Source organism: Crocodylus porosus, unplaced genomic scaffold (genome assembly GCF_001723895.1).
Source record: "Crocodylus porosus isolate Cpor-Errol unplaced genomic scaffold, CroPor_comp1, whole genome shotgun sequence".
Lineage (NCBI taxonomy): Eukaryota > Metazoa > Chordata > Crocodylia > Crocodylidae > Crocodylus > Crocodylus porosus.
The window spans coordinates 1,962,843-1,978,874 of NW_017728938.1; the positions used below are offsets into that span (position 1 = coordinate 1,962,843).

The window sequence follows — 16,032 nt, forward strand, 5'->3', positions numbered from 1 at the left end:
CGAGTAGCCAGCGCTTCCTGCATCTTCTGGCGACAGTGGGCATACTTCTGCAGGATCTGCCGGACATGCTCCTCCTCCTCCCGTTGCAGGATTCGCAGGAAGTTGTGCAGCTCAGGCATGCTGAAGGCATCCCACTGCAGGGGACAACACAGCAAGGCAGCACCATTACCCCCTCAGACACAGAAGCACACACCACAAACCCAACACTACTCACTGCAGAAGTGGGATCAGGACAGAGACACTGGCAAAGTTTCTCGGTGGACATGGATACAAGGGCAAAAGAGCCAAAGGCTAGGCTAGCAGAGCAGCTGCCTCTCAATCCTTGCCTGCATCAGTGGGGTCCCTGACTGGAACAGCTGTGGGCTGCACAACGGCATCCTCTCAGCTACACCCCAGCGCTGACAAAGCAGAATAAATCAACAGTGTTCAGCTTGCTCTTTCTTTGTATAGCAGGGTTGAGTTGGGGAGTGGGGGGGGGGAAGAGCAGGGGGGGGCTACTTCAGTTCCATCTCACTGTGCCTATCTCAGACCCTGATGGCTCTTCCTTGCCACTGTTCCTGAATGGGTAAATTGCTGAGTAAATTGCAGTGCTCCCCCACATACAGCACCAACAAGACGCATGTGCTATTCTAGCTGCTCCTGGTGGACAGAACAGCAACAACTGCCATGGCCTTTTAGCAAGGCAGCAAGCAGGGGGCAGTACTGTCACATCCTTCCTCGCACAGAAGGAGCCTTGTTGGTTTCCAGGTACTGGCCAGCAATGCCACACTGGGATGTTCCTATACTTACATTGACCTCCCCAGTCTCGTTCTCCTTCAGGACAAAGCTGAGGACCTTCTCACTGGGGCCAGCCAGCAGCCGAAGACGCAGGGGCTGCTCGTCATCAGGCAACTTCCGCAAGTAAACTGCAATGGCACCAATCAGACACACATGTATCAGTAACACTGAGCAAATTGGCTCCAGCCTCTCGCAGCAGGGGCAGCAATATGGAATGCGGCAGGAACACTGGCTATGGTGGAGCTTCCAACTATCACAGCTCCAGTAGGGGGCACTGTAAGGAGCAGGACAGAGACAGTGCTTCAGGGTGAGAATCAAGCTCAGGTTGCTCAGTGTTGTCAGCAGGAATATACAGCAGGAATACACCTGGTTGGATTTGGTTTTTAAAAGGTGGCTGATATAGAGGCAGTAAAAGGCAGATGGACAGACAGTGAGCTCAGGTGAGGAGAGGGGGATACCAGTACCTTGGTCTTCCTTCTCAGATCTCTCAAATAGAGCGAACTTGTGGGGATTGTCAACCACCATGAATTTCTTGAGCAGGGCCTCGATAACCTCACTGGCCCGTGTGCGGGAGATGATGTGCAAGTGCTTGACTGTGTCTTTGGGCAGGTAGAATGATGTGCGCCGCTTCACTGCCTGGGAGCGTGCCACTTTCTTGGCATCATGGATGGTGGGTGTCTTCTTGGTGGCTGGCACAGAGACTGGCCGGACCAGCTTCAGCTGCACCTTGATGAAACCCGTGTAGGAGCCATCTTTGTTCTGTGAAAAGATACCAAAAACAGGGTGGTCTTAGCAAAAACAAGGAACAATGCGGCAAAGCTGGGCAAGAAACTGGGCATCAGATCTAGGGGCAGGCCCTGTAGAAAAGGCCCAGATCTGGATTCCTGTAGCCCCTGGAATGGATAGGAAGTTCTCATTCAGATCAGAAATTATAAAGTCCTGTGCTCTCATCATACCCGTACATGTAGACCCTGCTGACCCAGAGGCCTTACCAGGCTCATGAAGAGGTTGCTGTTGATTTGACTGTTGTACTCCTTTATCTTCTGCTCAGTCTCAGCTTGGCTCAGAACTGGCTTCTCCCAGTCGATCTGCTCATCCTGCAAGAGGAAGCCATCCTGAGTTAGTCCATATCCCTAAAGAGTGGAGGGGTCTGAGCCACTCCCCACAGCCTTCTGTAGCTCAGGCTGCCTGTATCAGAGTCAATACTCTGTAAGGTGACGTTGTGCATTACTCACAATGCCTTGCTGTGGAATATGGTATCTTTGGGCCCCAGAGCTCTCCGACCAGAGAAGGCTGAGTTTCCCCACTCCTCCCACACTCAGCTGTCTCAGCATGTGGGGAGCTCATCTTCAGGAGCAGAGGCTGACTGTTCTCTGAACAAGGACCTCTATTCAGGTTCCAAGGAGAAGCCTCAATGGAGCAAGATGACAGGTCCTTGTGGAGTTTGTGCCCCTGTCCCCAGTCTAGTATAAATCATGGGTGAGGCACAGTGGTTAGTGGGAGCAAGCCCAGTGCTGAGAGTTACACCAATGGCTGGATTTCAGGCTGGGCAGGTGCTGTGCTGGCTGGTTGGTCCTGGGTCAGTCAGGCAGTATGTGGGGAGTTGTGGATTAGCCTCATGCTTTAGGTGAAACTGCCCTCCCCCAATCAGGAGGCAGGTACTGTGGATATTTCTCATCATCACAGCCTCCTTACATGCCCAAAGGCTGGGGTGGGGCAGCTTGGTGGCATACTTTGCTGTCCTCCTGCTTTTCCTGCTCTGTGAATCTGCCAAGAAATCCCTTGGGCAGATGCCTTGTGCAATGAGCAAGTTCAGAGAGAAAAGTAACCCTGCTACGTTCTCTCTCAGGGCCAGAGCTCTGGACCCATATCCAACCCAGGGAAAGAGGCTCTTCCCTCACTGACTGCACAGAGATCCAAGAGGCTGTCAGTCAAAGCACGGTATCTGCCCTGCAACATTCAGCCATACAGAAGCTTCCAGGGCCTGATAAAACAGGAATCAAGCAAGGAAGAAGGCAGAGGAAGGGCAGCTAGGGGCACTCTGGACAAATATTAGTACTGAAGAAACAACGGCCAGAACAACATTGGCTGATAGCCTGAGACTGGTTCTTGTGCAGGAGGGGGTCTAAAAGGCACTTTCTAGCCAGCCACACCCTTCAGAGGCAGATGTGTATACTATCACATCCCTGATCACTTGGGTACTGATATAGCCCAACCTACATTCATGGAAATTGGACAAGACCACACAGGAGACTCAAACAGTAGATGCTATCTCTGGAGCCCTGATGCTTTGCAAAGCAGTTTTAATGGTGTCCTTGCCCCTATGTATCATATGTAGGGACCTACCTAACTGGCAGTAAGGGAAAACAATTTTTGTGGTTTGGTGGCCCTGCCCCTTGGCGCTGATGGTGAAGAGGCACCATCCTCTGCCCCTGATTGGCAGAGGCCCACAGGGGAAGAAGGGACTAGGGGGTGGCCACCATCTTGAATGCTGGCTGCCCTTGGTGCAGCCCCACCCCACAGCACTGATTGGCAGAGAGGCACAAGGGGACATCCACCATCTTGGCTGCTGCCCTTTGTGCTACCCCACCAGCTGGCACCTTCCCATCCCAGGTGGGCTGTGAGGCTGGGGAGCCAGCCTTTTATTTTTATTAAATTTTTTTGGTTTATCTCCTGCAACATCATGACCAATGCCAGTTTTCAAGGTGATCACCATTTTTCACAGTTTCTGTGAGAATTGCAAAACTGTGATTTAAATAGGTTCCTAATCATATGGTACTTCTGCACCACCCTAGTACAGCCTGGCATTAGCCAGATGGGCTCAGTCTGATCATGTGACTTCCTGCCTACTGGGTATATCAGGGTTCACATGGAGAGCACAGGGGCCATACGCCCCAACAGGGAGAGGGTACAGCAAGGAAAGAACACAGCTTGGGGCTGCTACCTGTTCTCTCCCCACTGTCCCTCACCAAGTCGACACCAGTTGGTCAGATCTAGAGGGGTGGAGCTCTTGGGGCAGCACATAGGCTGATCTGTAGGGGGATGTTACACAGCACCACAAGGCAAGACTAACTGCAAGCCCATAAGACGCATGCTGCTTTTGTCTTAACCTTGCTCATCTGCTCCCTGCACAGATGCCTTTGGTGTAGACTGCACTGTATCAAAGGCCTGTAACAGAGGCATGGATTTAACAACCCTGCTTGCATTCTATACTGGTCAGGCTTGGCACAAGAGATCTTGTCTCTCCTCCAGGGACATATCCCAAGCCTGGTGCAGTGTCCAGATGCCACAGTAATGAGCAACGTTTTAACACTGAGAAACATGGTCAGCCTCAGCTCTCACATTACCAGGTCTTATTCCTAGAGCTGTGCTCCAAATTTGCACAGACACACACAGAGGGAAGGCCAAGCTGTCTTTCTGCTGCCTCCACACAACTCCATTTCACCCTGTTGCATCAGCCTCGCTTCCTGCTGACATCATCCCCCCCCCCCCCCAACAAATGTGTGCAGGGGGGCGGAGATGGGGAATCACAGATGAGCTCACCATAGACCAATAGGAGCTCTCCTGGGATTGCTGGGAGCCACTTCCGTTCCCACCGCAAAGCCAGTGGCACGTGGGCAACAGAGGAGCAGGAAGGAAGTAGTCCCAAGGTAGGGACGGCTCCCAGTGGGGAGAAGACAGACTCTCAGAGAAGGGGTCTTGGCTACAGGAGTGTCTGCTCCTCCGTCCCCTTCCCACTCTCCAAGAACATTCCTTAGGCAGCAGACCCAAGCCTCAGCCTTTCCCTCTCCAAACCAATCCCCCAGGATCTTCCTTTCAGACAAGGTCCTGGGTTGCACTCAGACTCCTTTTAGAGGTGGATGCATCCCTCCCAAAATATTGCCACCCCAGAGATGGATGCATGCAGCCCCCAAAGGATCCACACCCAAAGGGAGATAAACATCTCCCCCAACAGATACCTGCATGTCTAGTGTGACATACCATGCAAAAATGTGTGCACAAAAACACCTACGGACAGCTGTATAGACATACAGTCAAATCCACAAATGCATACCCGTCCATTGTGTGGTTCAGTCATATCCTACAGACACATACACAAGAACAAACACTAGAGCTGCCAACTCTGTTTGAATATATTCCAGGAGGTTTCTGAAACACCAACGTGCCCACGACAACGTGAATACGCCCACATGCTTGCATATATCAGTTACAGATTGTGGTATGTAGACTCTACGTCAGGAAGGCAAATGTACATTACTATTACATTTTAAAAATCTACCAGACTACTGTATAAACTGGATTCAACATTTAATATATATTTTAATGAACGTTCCATAATTTATCTCCTGGGTGACTCTCAGTAGTCTCCTGGAAATCTATATTTAACTAACCAATTGCTTGTCAAGAATGACAGGTGAGAGGTGGGGTGCAGGTGGGAACAGAGGCCTATGTCCAGAGCCCCCTGCCCCCCCCCGCAGCTTTGCCACTGTTTCCGGGCCAGGTCGGGCCCGGCATGCCCCCCCTCCCACCATTGTGCTATCAGGCCAGCCCCCTCTCAGTGTCCACCTGCCTCCCCACCCCATGAATGACCAAGGGTGGGGCAGCACATATGGGGAGCATCACCACCCAACACCCCATGCCACTGCCGCATCCAGGGAGCAGGTGGTAAGGCCAGCCCCACTTCGTCCACTCCATTGCCACCACCTCCTGGGAGTGGTCCCCCCTGCCCAAGGCCAGCTGTTTGCCCCCCTGCTCCCTCCCCTCTTTCCCCGCTGCCATGGTGCCATCAGGGTCTGCTGTTCCCCCACACTGCGGTGGGCCCAGGCCCATTCCCCTACTCCCTCGTGCCACCGCCGTGGGTCCAACCCTGTTCCCCACCCCCACATGCCACCACCTCCATGGAGCAAGGGACCCAGCTATGCTGGCCTTGGCCCCCGTCGCCCCTGCTGTCATGGCAGCGCTCCGCCACGGTGCTGCTACCTGCAGTCCAAATGCTCTTGGAGCACTCTGTCTGTCCGTAACGCTTTATTTGCACTCTGATTGGCTGTCTTGGCATCCAGTCAGACCAAGGCTTTTATAATATTAGAATTCCTGATGACTCCAGGGCAATCCTGGAGGGTTAGCAACCCTAAGAAACACAGGCCTGCTGAGGTCCAGCCAGGTCTACAGCAGCAACTACATCATGAATTGCACAGCTGGCCCCTTTTCTTCCTGTGCCCACCTGCCTGCTCAGTATCTTGCTTTCATCAGTGCCATCAGCTCTTCACTGGCAAACACCTCATGTTTACCCTTTTTGACAACAAGGAGGGCAGTGGGGAAAGGTGCTATGCCATCTCCCTTGATGCCCTTCTCTGGTCCATCTCTCTCAGGCATGGGCAGCTGGAGAGCCCTGTGGGAAAGAAGCAGTGGTGTTCATCTCCCCCTGGCCACAGAACTGTCCCTTCTATAGCACTTGGCCACCAGTGCTTGCTGGCCCTCTTTCACCTACTCAAGCCCCTGGCATCAGGCAATAGGCATGTCAGCCAAGGAAGCACTGGAGCATTTCAGCAAAAAAAGCTGATGATGAACACTTTAGTGGGGTCATTTGACCCCAGTACTCTTTCCTGCCATGACAGGGGGTCAGACTAGATGATCTGCTCAGGTCCCTTCCAACCCTACTAACTATGAAACTATCTACCAGAGGGTAGTTCTCAGCCTCCTCCACAAAGATCCTGCCTCTCCCTCCATGCTGCCCCCACCCCAATCCATTCTCCTAGGTAGTAATATAAAGGCAGAGGGACTTCCATTCCCTCCTCTAGGTATCATTCAGTGTCCTATGCCCTTATTTCCTGGTTGAGAGAGAGGGAAGGAGGGAGCAAGGACCCTCCCAAGAGCTCCACTCCAAAGACACAGTGTATAACACCAAGAAGTACAACAGGCTGTGGGGCCTGAAGCACAAACAACAGCAGGGCAATCACAGGCACTTATTCAATATTGTTATGTGTTGGGTGTGACCAATGCACAACATCTCTCCATGGCAGTAGGCAGGTTTGCAACGCCACTGATTAACAGCAAGCACAGCAACCCTTCCCCTCCTTTTCCTGGAAGACTCTCTGGAGAACTAGGGGACCTCAGGGGAAGGATATCAAACACCAGACTTGGATTACAAGATATTTAACAAAGTAGGAAGAAACAAAACCCTTGGCATTAATTTCAACACCCTCCAATTCAGGGCTGAGAAAACTCTCACTCCAGTTCCTTAGTTCTCCAAGGTGACCTCCAAACAAAGCAGGGAAGACAGGACAGGAAACGTCTACTTTTCCTGAAGAAGTTTTAAAAATGAATTACAGCATCAATCCAAATTTGTCCATCTCTTCAGGTCAGCCTTTCAGACAGGAATTTGGCATCTTTAAACTCCTGGGTGTTACAGTGTAACTGTACTATTAATCACTGCAGTCCTAAAACATGGTATTAGGCTTTGGACTGTCCCAGAGCCTGGGAGCAGGGTTGAGTTTGTGGGATTTTGCCCAGTTTCAGCTCTAGTGGGCACAAGAAACTTGAGGGTTGCAGTATAAATGTAAGTTGATAACATCACTCCCAGTGTACAAGTGATCTGGGCACAGACTGTAAACCCCATGAGAAGGAAGTTCCATGGAATGATTCCAGGGCCTGGCATAAAGCACCCTGGGAGCTAGCCTGCATCAGCAACAGATTTCTAGAAATCTAGGCAAGCAGGTTTCTCCAGTCACACCTGCTTTGGGGGAACATGGGCATGCACTGGGGTGGAGTACATTTCCTATGCACAGAGATCTGACCACAGAACCCAATGGGAAATATCTGCATCCTGAGGAAAAGAGCAGACGGAAGCCTGTGAGGGTGGGGTGCAGGGAGGACAGCCCATCCCAGATGAAGAAAAGCTCCCTGGGAGTTTGTGGTGGCAGGATGGGAAGTCACAGGCAGGGACACAGGCATCCTGTTTACAGAACAAAAGGGAGCTTTCTCCAAGGCCTGCTCTCATGTGGAGCTGGGTGGGAAAAATACACCACCACCTGTTCACAGGCTGCCACATCCCATGCAGGAACCCTCTGGATGTGGACCTTCCCTGCCAGCTACCCCAAAACAAGGATTCAGACCATGGGGGGGGGGTGCTGCCAGCTCAACCAGGGTACCTCAAGATCCTCCCCACTCCCCGGGCCTGTTGTGCCAGCTGTCTCCTGGGTTCCAATCCAGGCAAGACAACCAGCTGCTGCTTCATTCAGCCCAGCATTGTTTGACTTCTGCTTCATTTTGCTTACAGCAGCTTTGTGGTCAGTTCTGCTGCTCCACAGTGGAAACAGCAGAGGGTTGGCTAGCCACTAAAGAAAGGCAGGAACATGTGGTACAGCTCTCCCCCACCCCGCTTAAGTCTGAGCCACAAAAGATCAGAGTCCGCTATAGGCCTTAACTCCACAGCCAAGTGCATAGGTACACTGTAAAGACCCAAAACAGTGACGAATCAATGCCTCCACTGCATGCCTGAAAACAGGTACAAGATGGGATTAGCCTGCCCAACCTCTAGACTGGAGCCCTGAACCCTGCCACAGGATATCACCTTACTGAGTGCTGGGTGCCAGTGCTGCATCCAGATGAGCATAGCCATGCAGTCTGGCACTGCCGTGACATACCCCACGTTCAGGCGTTCTCCATGCTGCAAGGGAGCAGCATGGTGGAAGGTGTCTGCACAAAAAAAAAAAAAAGCAGAGCAGTGCAAATGGGGGCAGTGTGTGCTGCTCAAAGCTGGAGCCTGGGCAGTCAGAGCTACACTGCGACTGCCAGCCAAGCTCAGAGTGGCAGGATTGCCACTGCTGCATCCCCAAAAGGTCCCCAGGTAAGACTGCTGGGGCCAGCCTGCCACGTGCCAAAGCGTGTGTGGCACAGGCATTCCATGGGGACAACTAGCAGTGGCACAAGCTACTCCCTGCAGGCCCTGACTGGTGGGAGACAGTCCTGCAAACCAGCAGAATTTCAGCAATCCAAACACGGAGATCAGCAGTGTCATATAAACCCCACTTGTCCGCCCCTATACCCAAACAGTGTATCCAGCTGTTCTGCCCTGGAGAGTCTCTTCTTTGGACCAGTCTGTCCCTTACTACTACCAGTCAGGCCACATTCCTTCCTACCCTGGATGCCAGTGCTACCCTGGGCTGTTACTACCTTGAATAACCGTCTGACTGAACATGGGCACAATGGCTGCCCTTACCACATGGGCTTCAGCCAGCCAGCATAGGGTAAGGACCCACCCCTGCCTTCTTAGTGTGGCATTCTGGACATGACATGACTCTAGACAATCATAACAAACACCACCTCCCACAGAGCTGTAGACACAGATCCCTGCTATATCCCTGGCATATCTCACTTGGTCCAGACTATGTCACTGCTCCCCATAGGAAGATCAGGGAAGGAGCACCCATCAAGCTGCTGGCATCAGGTTCTCAGGCCATAGGAAAGAAGAGGTCTATGGCTGGCCCCTGTCCAGATTCCTTGAAGCTCAGCTAGAAACACAGTGGATTTTCACCCCAGCTCCAGGCAGGCTGAGGGGAAACTGTTTACATATTTTAGGAGCCTGGGACTGTTGGAGCCCAGCAAGCTTTTAACTTTGGGCAGGAAGTGCTACTGGAGCTGCAGTTTCACAGTCCCTGCCTCTCTGCTCAGCAAGGGAGGATGAGGGAGGGGGAGCAGGGGAGAATCGCTTCCCAGCGCAACCCTGCCAACCTCTTTGTGGCTGTATGTCTCTCCCTTGTTGCTCTCTTTTCCCGTGTGTGACTCCAGCTCCCCCAGCTCCAAGTTGTTTCTAAATTTGCCTCCACTTTGGACAAATCACTAAAGCCACAATTGGCTGGTAGGTCAGAACTCTCTCTAGCATCTTCTTCCCCCACCACTGAGCTACTGGGCACACAGATCACCATGGCTGCCCTGGCTCTGCCCACCCCTGGCTCTGCCTGGCCCTGCTCCAGGTCATGAAATGGTTAGCAGTCACTTTCCTCTGCTCCCTTCCAGAGTCACTTCTCCCTCCTTCCTCTCATTCTCTGCCTCTGATTCAGCCAGATCACATTACAGCCCTGCTCCATCAGCCTTAGTCAGGGGTGACTAACCCCATCCCCCCCAGCACAGGCACAGTACCATGTCCCAGGGCTGGGAGGGTGAGTCTTGCTATCACTTCCCCCATCCCCCAGAGCAACAGACATCACACATATGTGGTTCAGATGGCTCCTCATGCAGGCCTGGAGAGGGAGGAGAGCAAAACCTGCTTGGCCCCCATCTCTCCTTAAGACTTCCAAGGCAAGATACAAAAAAAAGCTGAAGTCACTTGGAAGTGAAGGCAGCTGGGAATCGTCCTGAGAACAAAGCACAGACTCAGTCTGGGCCTCCTCTTGAGAAGGCCCCCGGTCATCCTTGTCCAAACCCTCCCCCCTACCTCCCTGGATACTCATACCCACAGCATCATCACCAGCTCTCACCCTCAGGCAGGCTCAGCTGCTGCAGATCAAATGCTTCTATTAACTACCATCACACACCCATTAACTACCATCATGCTTTGTGCCTCTCTGGAGCTTGAACAAGCAGCAGCTTGTAGAAGGCCAAACCCAGCAAAGCCAAAGTGACACAAACAGGAACAAGACAGCACCTGGTACACACTCACCTACCCTGTAACATCCACCACTACTGAGAGTACCTGCTCTCAGATTAAGTCAGGGGCAGCCTCAGGGTCACTGGGAAGCCAGAGTTACTTCTCCCTCCTGAAAAGTCACACTGGTAAGGACACCCCCATTTTATGTCCAGGCAGGTTCATCCCACTATCAGCCAGACCTGGCCAAAGATGCATTTGTCATCCTCACAGGAACAAATTCCTGCCCCCTCTCCAAAACGGCTCCAGCTAATACAAAGCCCAGCAGCCCAATTACCAAGCAAAACCAAAAACTGTGAAATTACCTCCCATTTCATAAGATCATAGGAAAGCAGAATTATAATGGATCTCATTAGGTCATCTAGTCCAGCTCCCTGCTCTAGGCAGGATCAACCCCCTCCTTTCTGCACTGTCGCAGATTTCAAGGTGTCAAAGTCCTTCCTAGTCCTGGCTAACCAACAGACACCTCTCCAGTGATCTTCACATACAAACAATGACTGATGAGGATTGAAGAGGAAGGTGGGCGGAAGACGAGAGTACCCCTTAAGCTTAAGCTGGTCACTGTGCTTGTGCAAAGATTCAAGGAGACACATATTAATGTCTGAAGAGCTGCATGTGGCTCTGGAGCTGCAGGCTGGCCACCCCTGCACTAGACCATGCTTCACTATAAAAGCAGATGACTAATCTGGCTTCCAGACAGGGTTCAGCCACCAACCTACTTCATATTTTAAAACTGCTTTGTTCTTTATATTGGGTAGAACTTAGAAACTCAGTCATGGACCAGAAACCCAGAGACAGGTGACAGACAAAGCAGGCAGATGGTTCCTGCCCCAAGAAGATACACAGATGTTTCCAGAGTCTGCTGCAGGATGCATCAATCTGTTGGAGTCTAAAGGTATCAGAGATTACTGCTTTGGAAGGGGGCCTGTTGGGCAATTCAGGATCAATCCCTTTGCACCAAAGCCTGCAGAGGGGCTGACAATGGCAAGACTGCAATGGCCTGTGCTAGGACAGGGGGCTGCATAGTGGCCTTCAGGCCTTTTGCCTCCAAATATGTAGTTTTAAATTTGCCTTTGCTCCAAAATTAAACAGACCTTGGTCTACATCACAGATGCATCAAATAAATTCCACGCTGCTCTAAAAAGGCCCTAGGGCTGGAATAGCAGGGGAAGGGGCCTGTGGACTGAGATGGAAAGGCACTGGTAGACCAGAAGACCAGTGCACTAGTACAGATGTATGTGGAAGTTTGCCCAGCCCCCACTCTGCTTTTTTTGCCAACCAGATCAGCAATATACTTTTGTGAGAACTATAATTTCCCCCAGCTCATCTCACCCTCCCTACTGGAGCCACACACACTCACAAGCTAAGAGAGTCACCAGTTTACAGGAAACCAACTCACACACACCAATGTCCCACCCCTAGACACTAACGGGGAAGAGGCAGAGGGTCATGCATGTCCTGGATTTGTGAGATCATCTCAGTTTCTCTTTGCCTCACCCCTAGGCATTTCCTAATCTACGACCATCTGCTTACGCCATTAGCTGTGCCAAGGGACAACACAGATAGATTCCCGGGGATCTAGTAAAGGCACCAAGAGGAAATGCAGCCGGTAACATGAGCCCATCTCCACTCTTGCCCGAAGGTGGTCCTCCCCCAAGCAACCTCTGTGAGGACATCATAGACAGGCTGTCCCTGGACGCTGCTGATCACTAACACGAGCCCCTGGGACTCTCCTAGCTAGGGAGGAAACGGCCCTAACCCTGTAGCTTGCCGGCAGCTGCAGCCATACAGCCCACAAGAACCAGCGACCAGTAGGTACCCAGGGCTCGCACAGCCCCTGGTGGTGTACCGGGGCCGGGTCCCCCCGCAAACCCGCGATCCCCCGTGGAGGGAATCACATCGCGGGCACAGAAGAGGCAGCTGGGACCATCCTGGGGCAAGCAGCCGCTCGGCCTGCAGCTCTCCCCGCCGCCGGCCCCGAAGCCGCGGCCTCACCTCCCTCCACCCGCCCGTCTGCTCGCCGCTTGCCCCGGGCTGCGGAGCCGGGCAGGCACAGACACCGCTGGGCGCTGCGTGCCCGGGCCGGGCCTCACCTTGGCGCGCTGCGGCTTGCGCGCGAAGGAGGTGCGCGCCGTGAAGTACTGCTCCAGCTCCGAGTCCGAGTCCTCCTGGCTGCAGTAGCCGCTGCTGGCCGTGCTGCTCCACGTCATGTCGAAGCAGGACGCCGCCGCCGCCGCCGCCACCTCGCCCTCGCGCATCGCGGCCGCCGCGACCGTTGGAAGTGAGACCCCTCCGCGCCCGGCACCGCCTCAACGCGGGGGGCGGGACACGGCCCCGCCCCCCGGGCCCCGCCCCCGGGACAGCGCCAGGCGTGGCTCGCTCCTCTCGCCCTGGACGCGGGCCCCCGCTTCCACGCACGCCCTGGCTGGAGCCACTGCAGACCCGCGGCATTAGTACTTACTGACAGCCAGCAAGGGCTGGCTGGGTCCTGAGAAGCTCGCTACTCTCTTCCCCCTGTGAGGGGGTTTCAAGAAACCCACGTGCTGTGTAGGGATGGGGGAGAAGCCTTTCTCAGCGGTATTTGGGTAGCACTCATCACAGCAGCATATGAGCACCTCAGCACAACACGGATGGAGAAACCGAGGTACAAAAAGGGACAGGGACTTGCCCAAGGTCACAGAAGAAGTCAGTAGCTGAGCTGTCTCCTAAGCCCCAATCTGGAGTCTTGACCACTTGCCCACCCTTCTTGCTGTTGGGATGGAGGACTTTGGCCTATAAGGCTGATGAGACCATCAACACTTTTCTCCAGAAAAACATTCAATCATTCTAAAGTAGTGGGGGACAAACTTTTTTAGCAGGGGTGCCACAAATTTAGCCCCTCACCCATCTGAAGTGCCACCCTAGTCCCCTTCCTCTTCCCAATCTGCTGCTCTTCTTTATGCTCCTTGCTCATTTTGCTGCTCTGCTTTCTGCCCCCTGCCCAATCTTCTGCATTGCCTTCTACTTCCTCCCTGATCTGCTACAGGCCACACACAGGCTGCCCATGCCACTTGTGGTCCACATGCAGCAAGTGGGTCATCCCTGTTCTAAAAAGTCTCCTTAAGCCCCTCTACTTTCCCACTCTCAAGTGAGGAGGCACAACTGCCTTTGTAACCCTTTAGGGGACAATGCAGTAAGGGAAATAGCATGGGACACTCAGGGGGATCTGGCCCTGCACAGGGCAGAGCAATTGAGAATTCAGAGAAAGGAACGCAAGGCATGTTGGGCCACATTGTTGGCCCATATCTGGTGTCCTGCCATGCTGGGTCAGGTTCATAGTCCATTTACACCAGTATCTAGCTGCTCAGCCCAAACATGAGGTTCAGCCCCCCTGCTCAGTTTTGGTCCAAGCTGTCAGGATGAAACACTACCAGATAGTGACCCAGATTCTCTGGAATTCAGCCTTGCAGGAACCCCCCCATTGTTAATATATGAGGACCTGTTTTGCATTCCCTCAGGAGACCTGACAGGTGAGGGAAAGGAGACACGGGCAATCTCCATGTGGCAGGAAGGTGGCAGGCGGCTGTGTTGGCAAGTGTGTCCCTTGTAGACTCCGACTCATGCTCTTGCTTCAGAAACCAGGCCCCACACTCAAATCGCAACCACGCTAGCAGCAGCAACAGCTGCAAAAACTTTTAAGCTGCTCCCTGGCAGGCAGGCCAAGGTCACAGAAGGGAGTATGTAGCTCAACAGATGTGGCAACTTCCGGCTTTCAAACAGCAACTCTGTTCTCTCATATGGCACAGGTTGCAGACCAAGAACCCAGTGCAGGGAAGCCCTTGGGCCTGAGAGGAAAGTCTCACAGAGACTTACTGCTACTGTGAGCCTAAGGGGTCTTGTTCTCTTGTCCCAGACCTCTCCTGAGCCCTTCAGGGCTTGAGGCAAAGAAGGGGTGTTTATGGGGGATGAGGATGGAGTTTTAAGGGAAAACACCGGCCCTCTAGCTGAAAAGACATTGCACTTCACACTGGCTTGATTTAAAATTCCTCGAGTACTAGAGATGGGTCAAGAGCCACTGCAACCCCCTCACACACAGACACCTTGAACACAAGGTAGGTGGGCTGAATGGAGCCTATACAGGGCAGGATCTGTCCAAGCTCCAAGGCTCCCTCCAGCCCCTGGACTGACGTTTACCCTCCACAGCTCCCAGATCCCTGCTCCCTCCATGCTCCTGGAAGGGCTAATAGCAGGTCTGTGGAGGGGAGGGGACTTGGGGTCTGTGATAGTGTGGCAGAAGTGACAGCTGGTTTGTATGGCTTAGGGGAGCTGGGGCCTGAAGAGGTGGGTGGGGGTGATGGCAACATGTAATGGTTGCACCAGCCAGTGAGTGGGATGATGGGAATCCCAGGCCCTTAGGCATCCCCAGCAGGATGGTGGGTACCCACTACTTGCCCTGTTGCTAGGTGATAAAGCAGCTGCCCCAGTGCTGTGGCACTGAGTTAATTGGCAATATTCTCTCCCAGATGGGCCTCACTTGCTCCCCACTGCTGACCTGCCCCTGGGGAAGCATTAGGAGAGAGGTCCCAGGTGCGGAAAGCAGAGGGACAATTTCAAGATGAAATTGAAGTTGGCTCCCTTGCCAAGACAAGATTTACAATGCACTGCCCTCAGCACCAGCTCAACTCAGTGCTGCTAATGACTGTGTGGAGGAGGGGCAGAACCTCCAAGCACCGCCATCCTGAGCTGGTAACATGCTCAGCAAGGAAAGTGGCTCAGAGAACTCTAGGAGCAGCCTTACCCAGGAGGGTATGATGCAGGGAGCAGGGCAGGGGCTCTGGCTGTGGGGAGACCTCCCAGCTACTCCAGTCCCACCTTCTTCCAACAAAAGATGCTGCAAGGGTCTGGGCATGAGAGCTGGATGGGGGGAAGCACCCAGTTGCTCCAGTCCTTTCTCTGTCCTGCTTCTGGTATAAGAAAACTCATTGCACTTTGCAGCCTTCAAGCACAAATCAGAACCCCCACCCATGCTCCTACCACATTGGTGTCTTTCTCCACTGTCTGCTCATTGGCCTCAGATGAGTCGTCCTGGTATCGAGGGCCGCTGCAGTCCAGGCGGATCAGGGCACGGCAACGATAATGGCACATGAACTTGCAGTCTGGGTGGGAAGAGGAAGGAGAGGGCATGAGGCGGATGGGAGCCAGACAAAGTAGGAATCCAGCTGGCTGCAGGAAGGAGTGGCAGGCCCTGGGACACTGTATTTACCAGAACTGCTAGGTTCAGGCAGGGTCAGGCCTATTGCTCTTGAATGTTACCTTTGTAGCTAGGAACAAGCAGCATGAGCCTGGAGAGATGGGTTTGCATCCTGACCAGCCATTTGACCCCTCAGTAGTTACCATACCCCAAACTGTAGCCTGTTCTCTGCCCCCCTGCTGCCTTCTGGTGAAAGCCCTGCTGTATGTTTGCTCCAAAAGCCTTTTCAGTAACAGTGTTAGTCTCAGACCATCTATCTCACACCAGGACAGAGCTATGTATCCCCAACTCAGAAAGGCCCCCAGTTTGGACGGAATCCCTACACTGCCAGCCCAGGTTCAAGCTCTCAGGAGGGAGTGGAATAAACCAGCTAGGAAAGCAC

At 53.2% G+C, this 16,032-nt stretch overlaps 1 protein-coding gene across 1 annotated transcript; it reads right to left on the bottom strand.

Moving 5' to 3' along the window:
• Positions 1 to 5: 5 nt before the first annotated feature.
• RASSF1 (Ras association domain family member 1) lies at positions 6 to 12,709 on the bottom strand (the record flags this gene model as incomplete). The annotated part of the gene is made up of 5 exons (XM_019547383.1): positions 12,514 to 12,709; positions 1,770 to 1,874; positions 1,242 to 1,536; positions 790 to 905; positions 6 to 134 (listed from the first exon to the last, which is right to left on the bottom strand). Coding segments are annotated over exons 1-5 (810 nt in total), but the record flags the coding sequence as incomplete, so codon positions are not given.
• Positions 12,710 to 16,032: the final 3,323 nt, after the last annotated feature.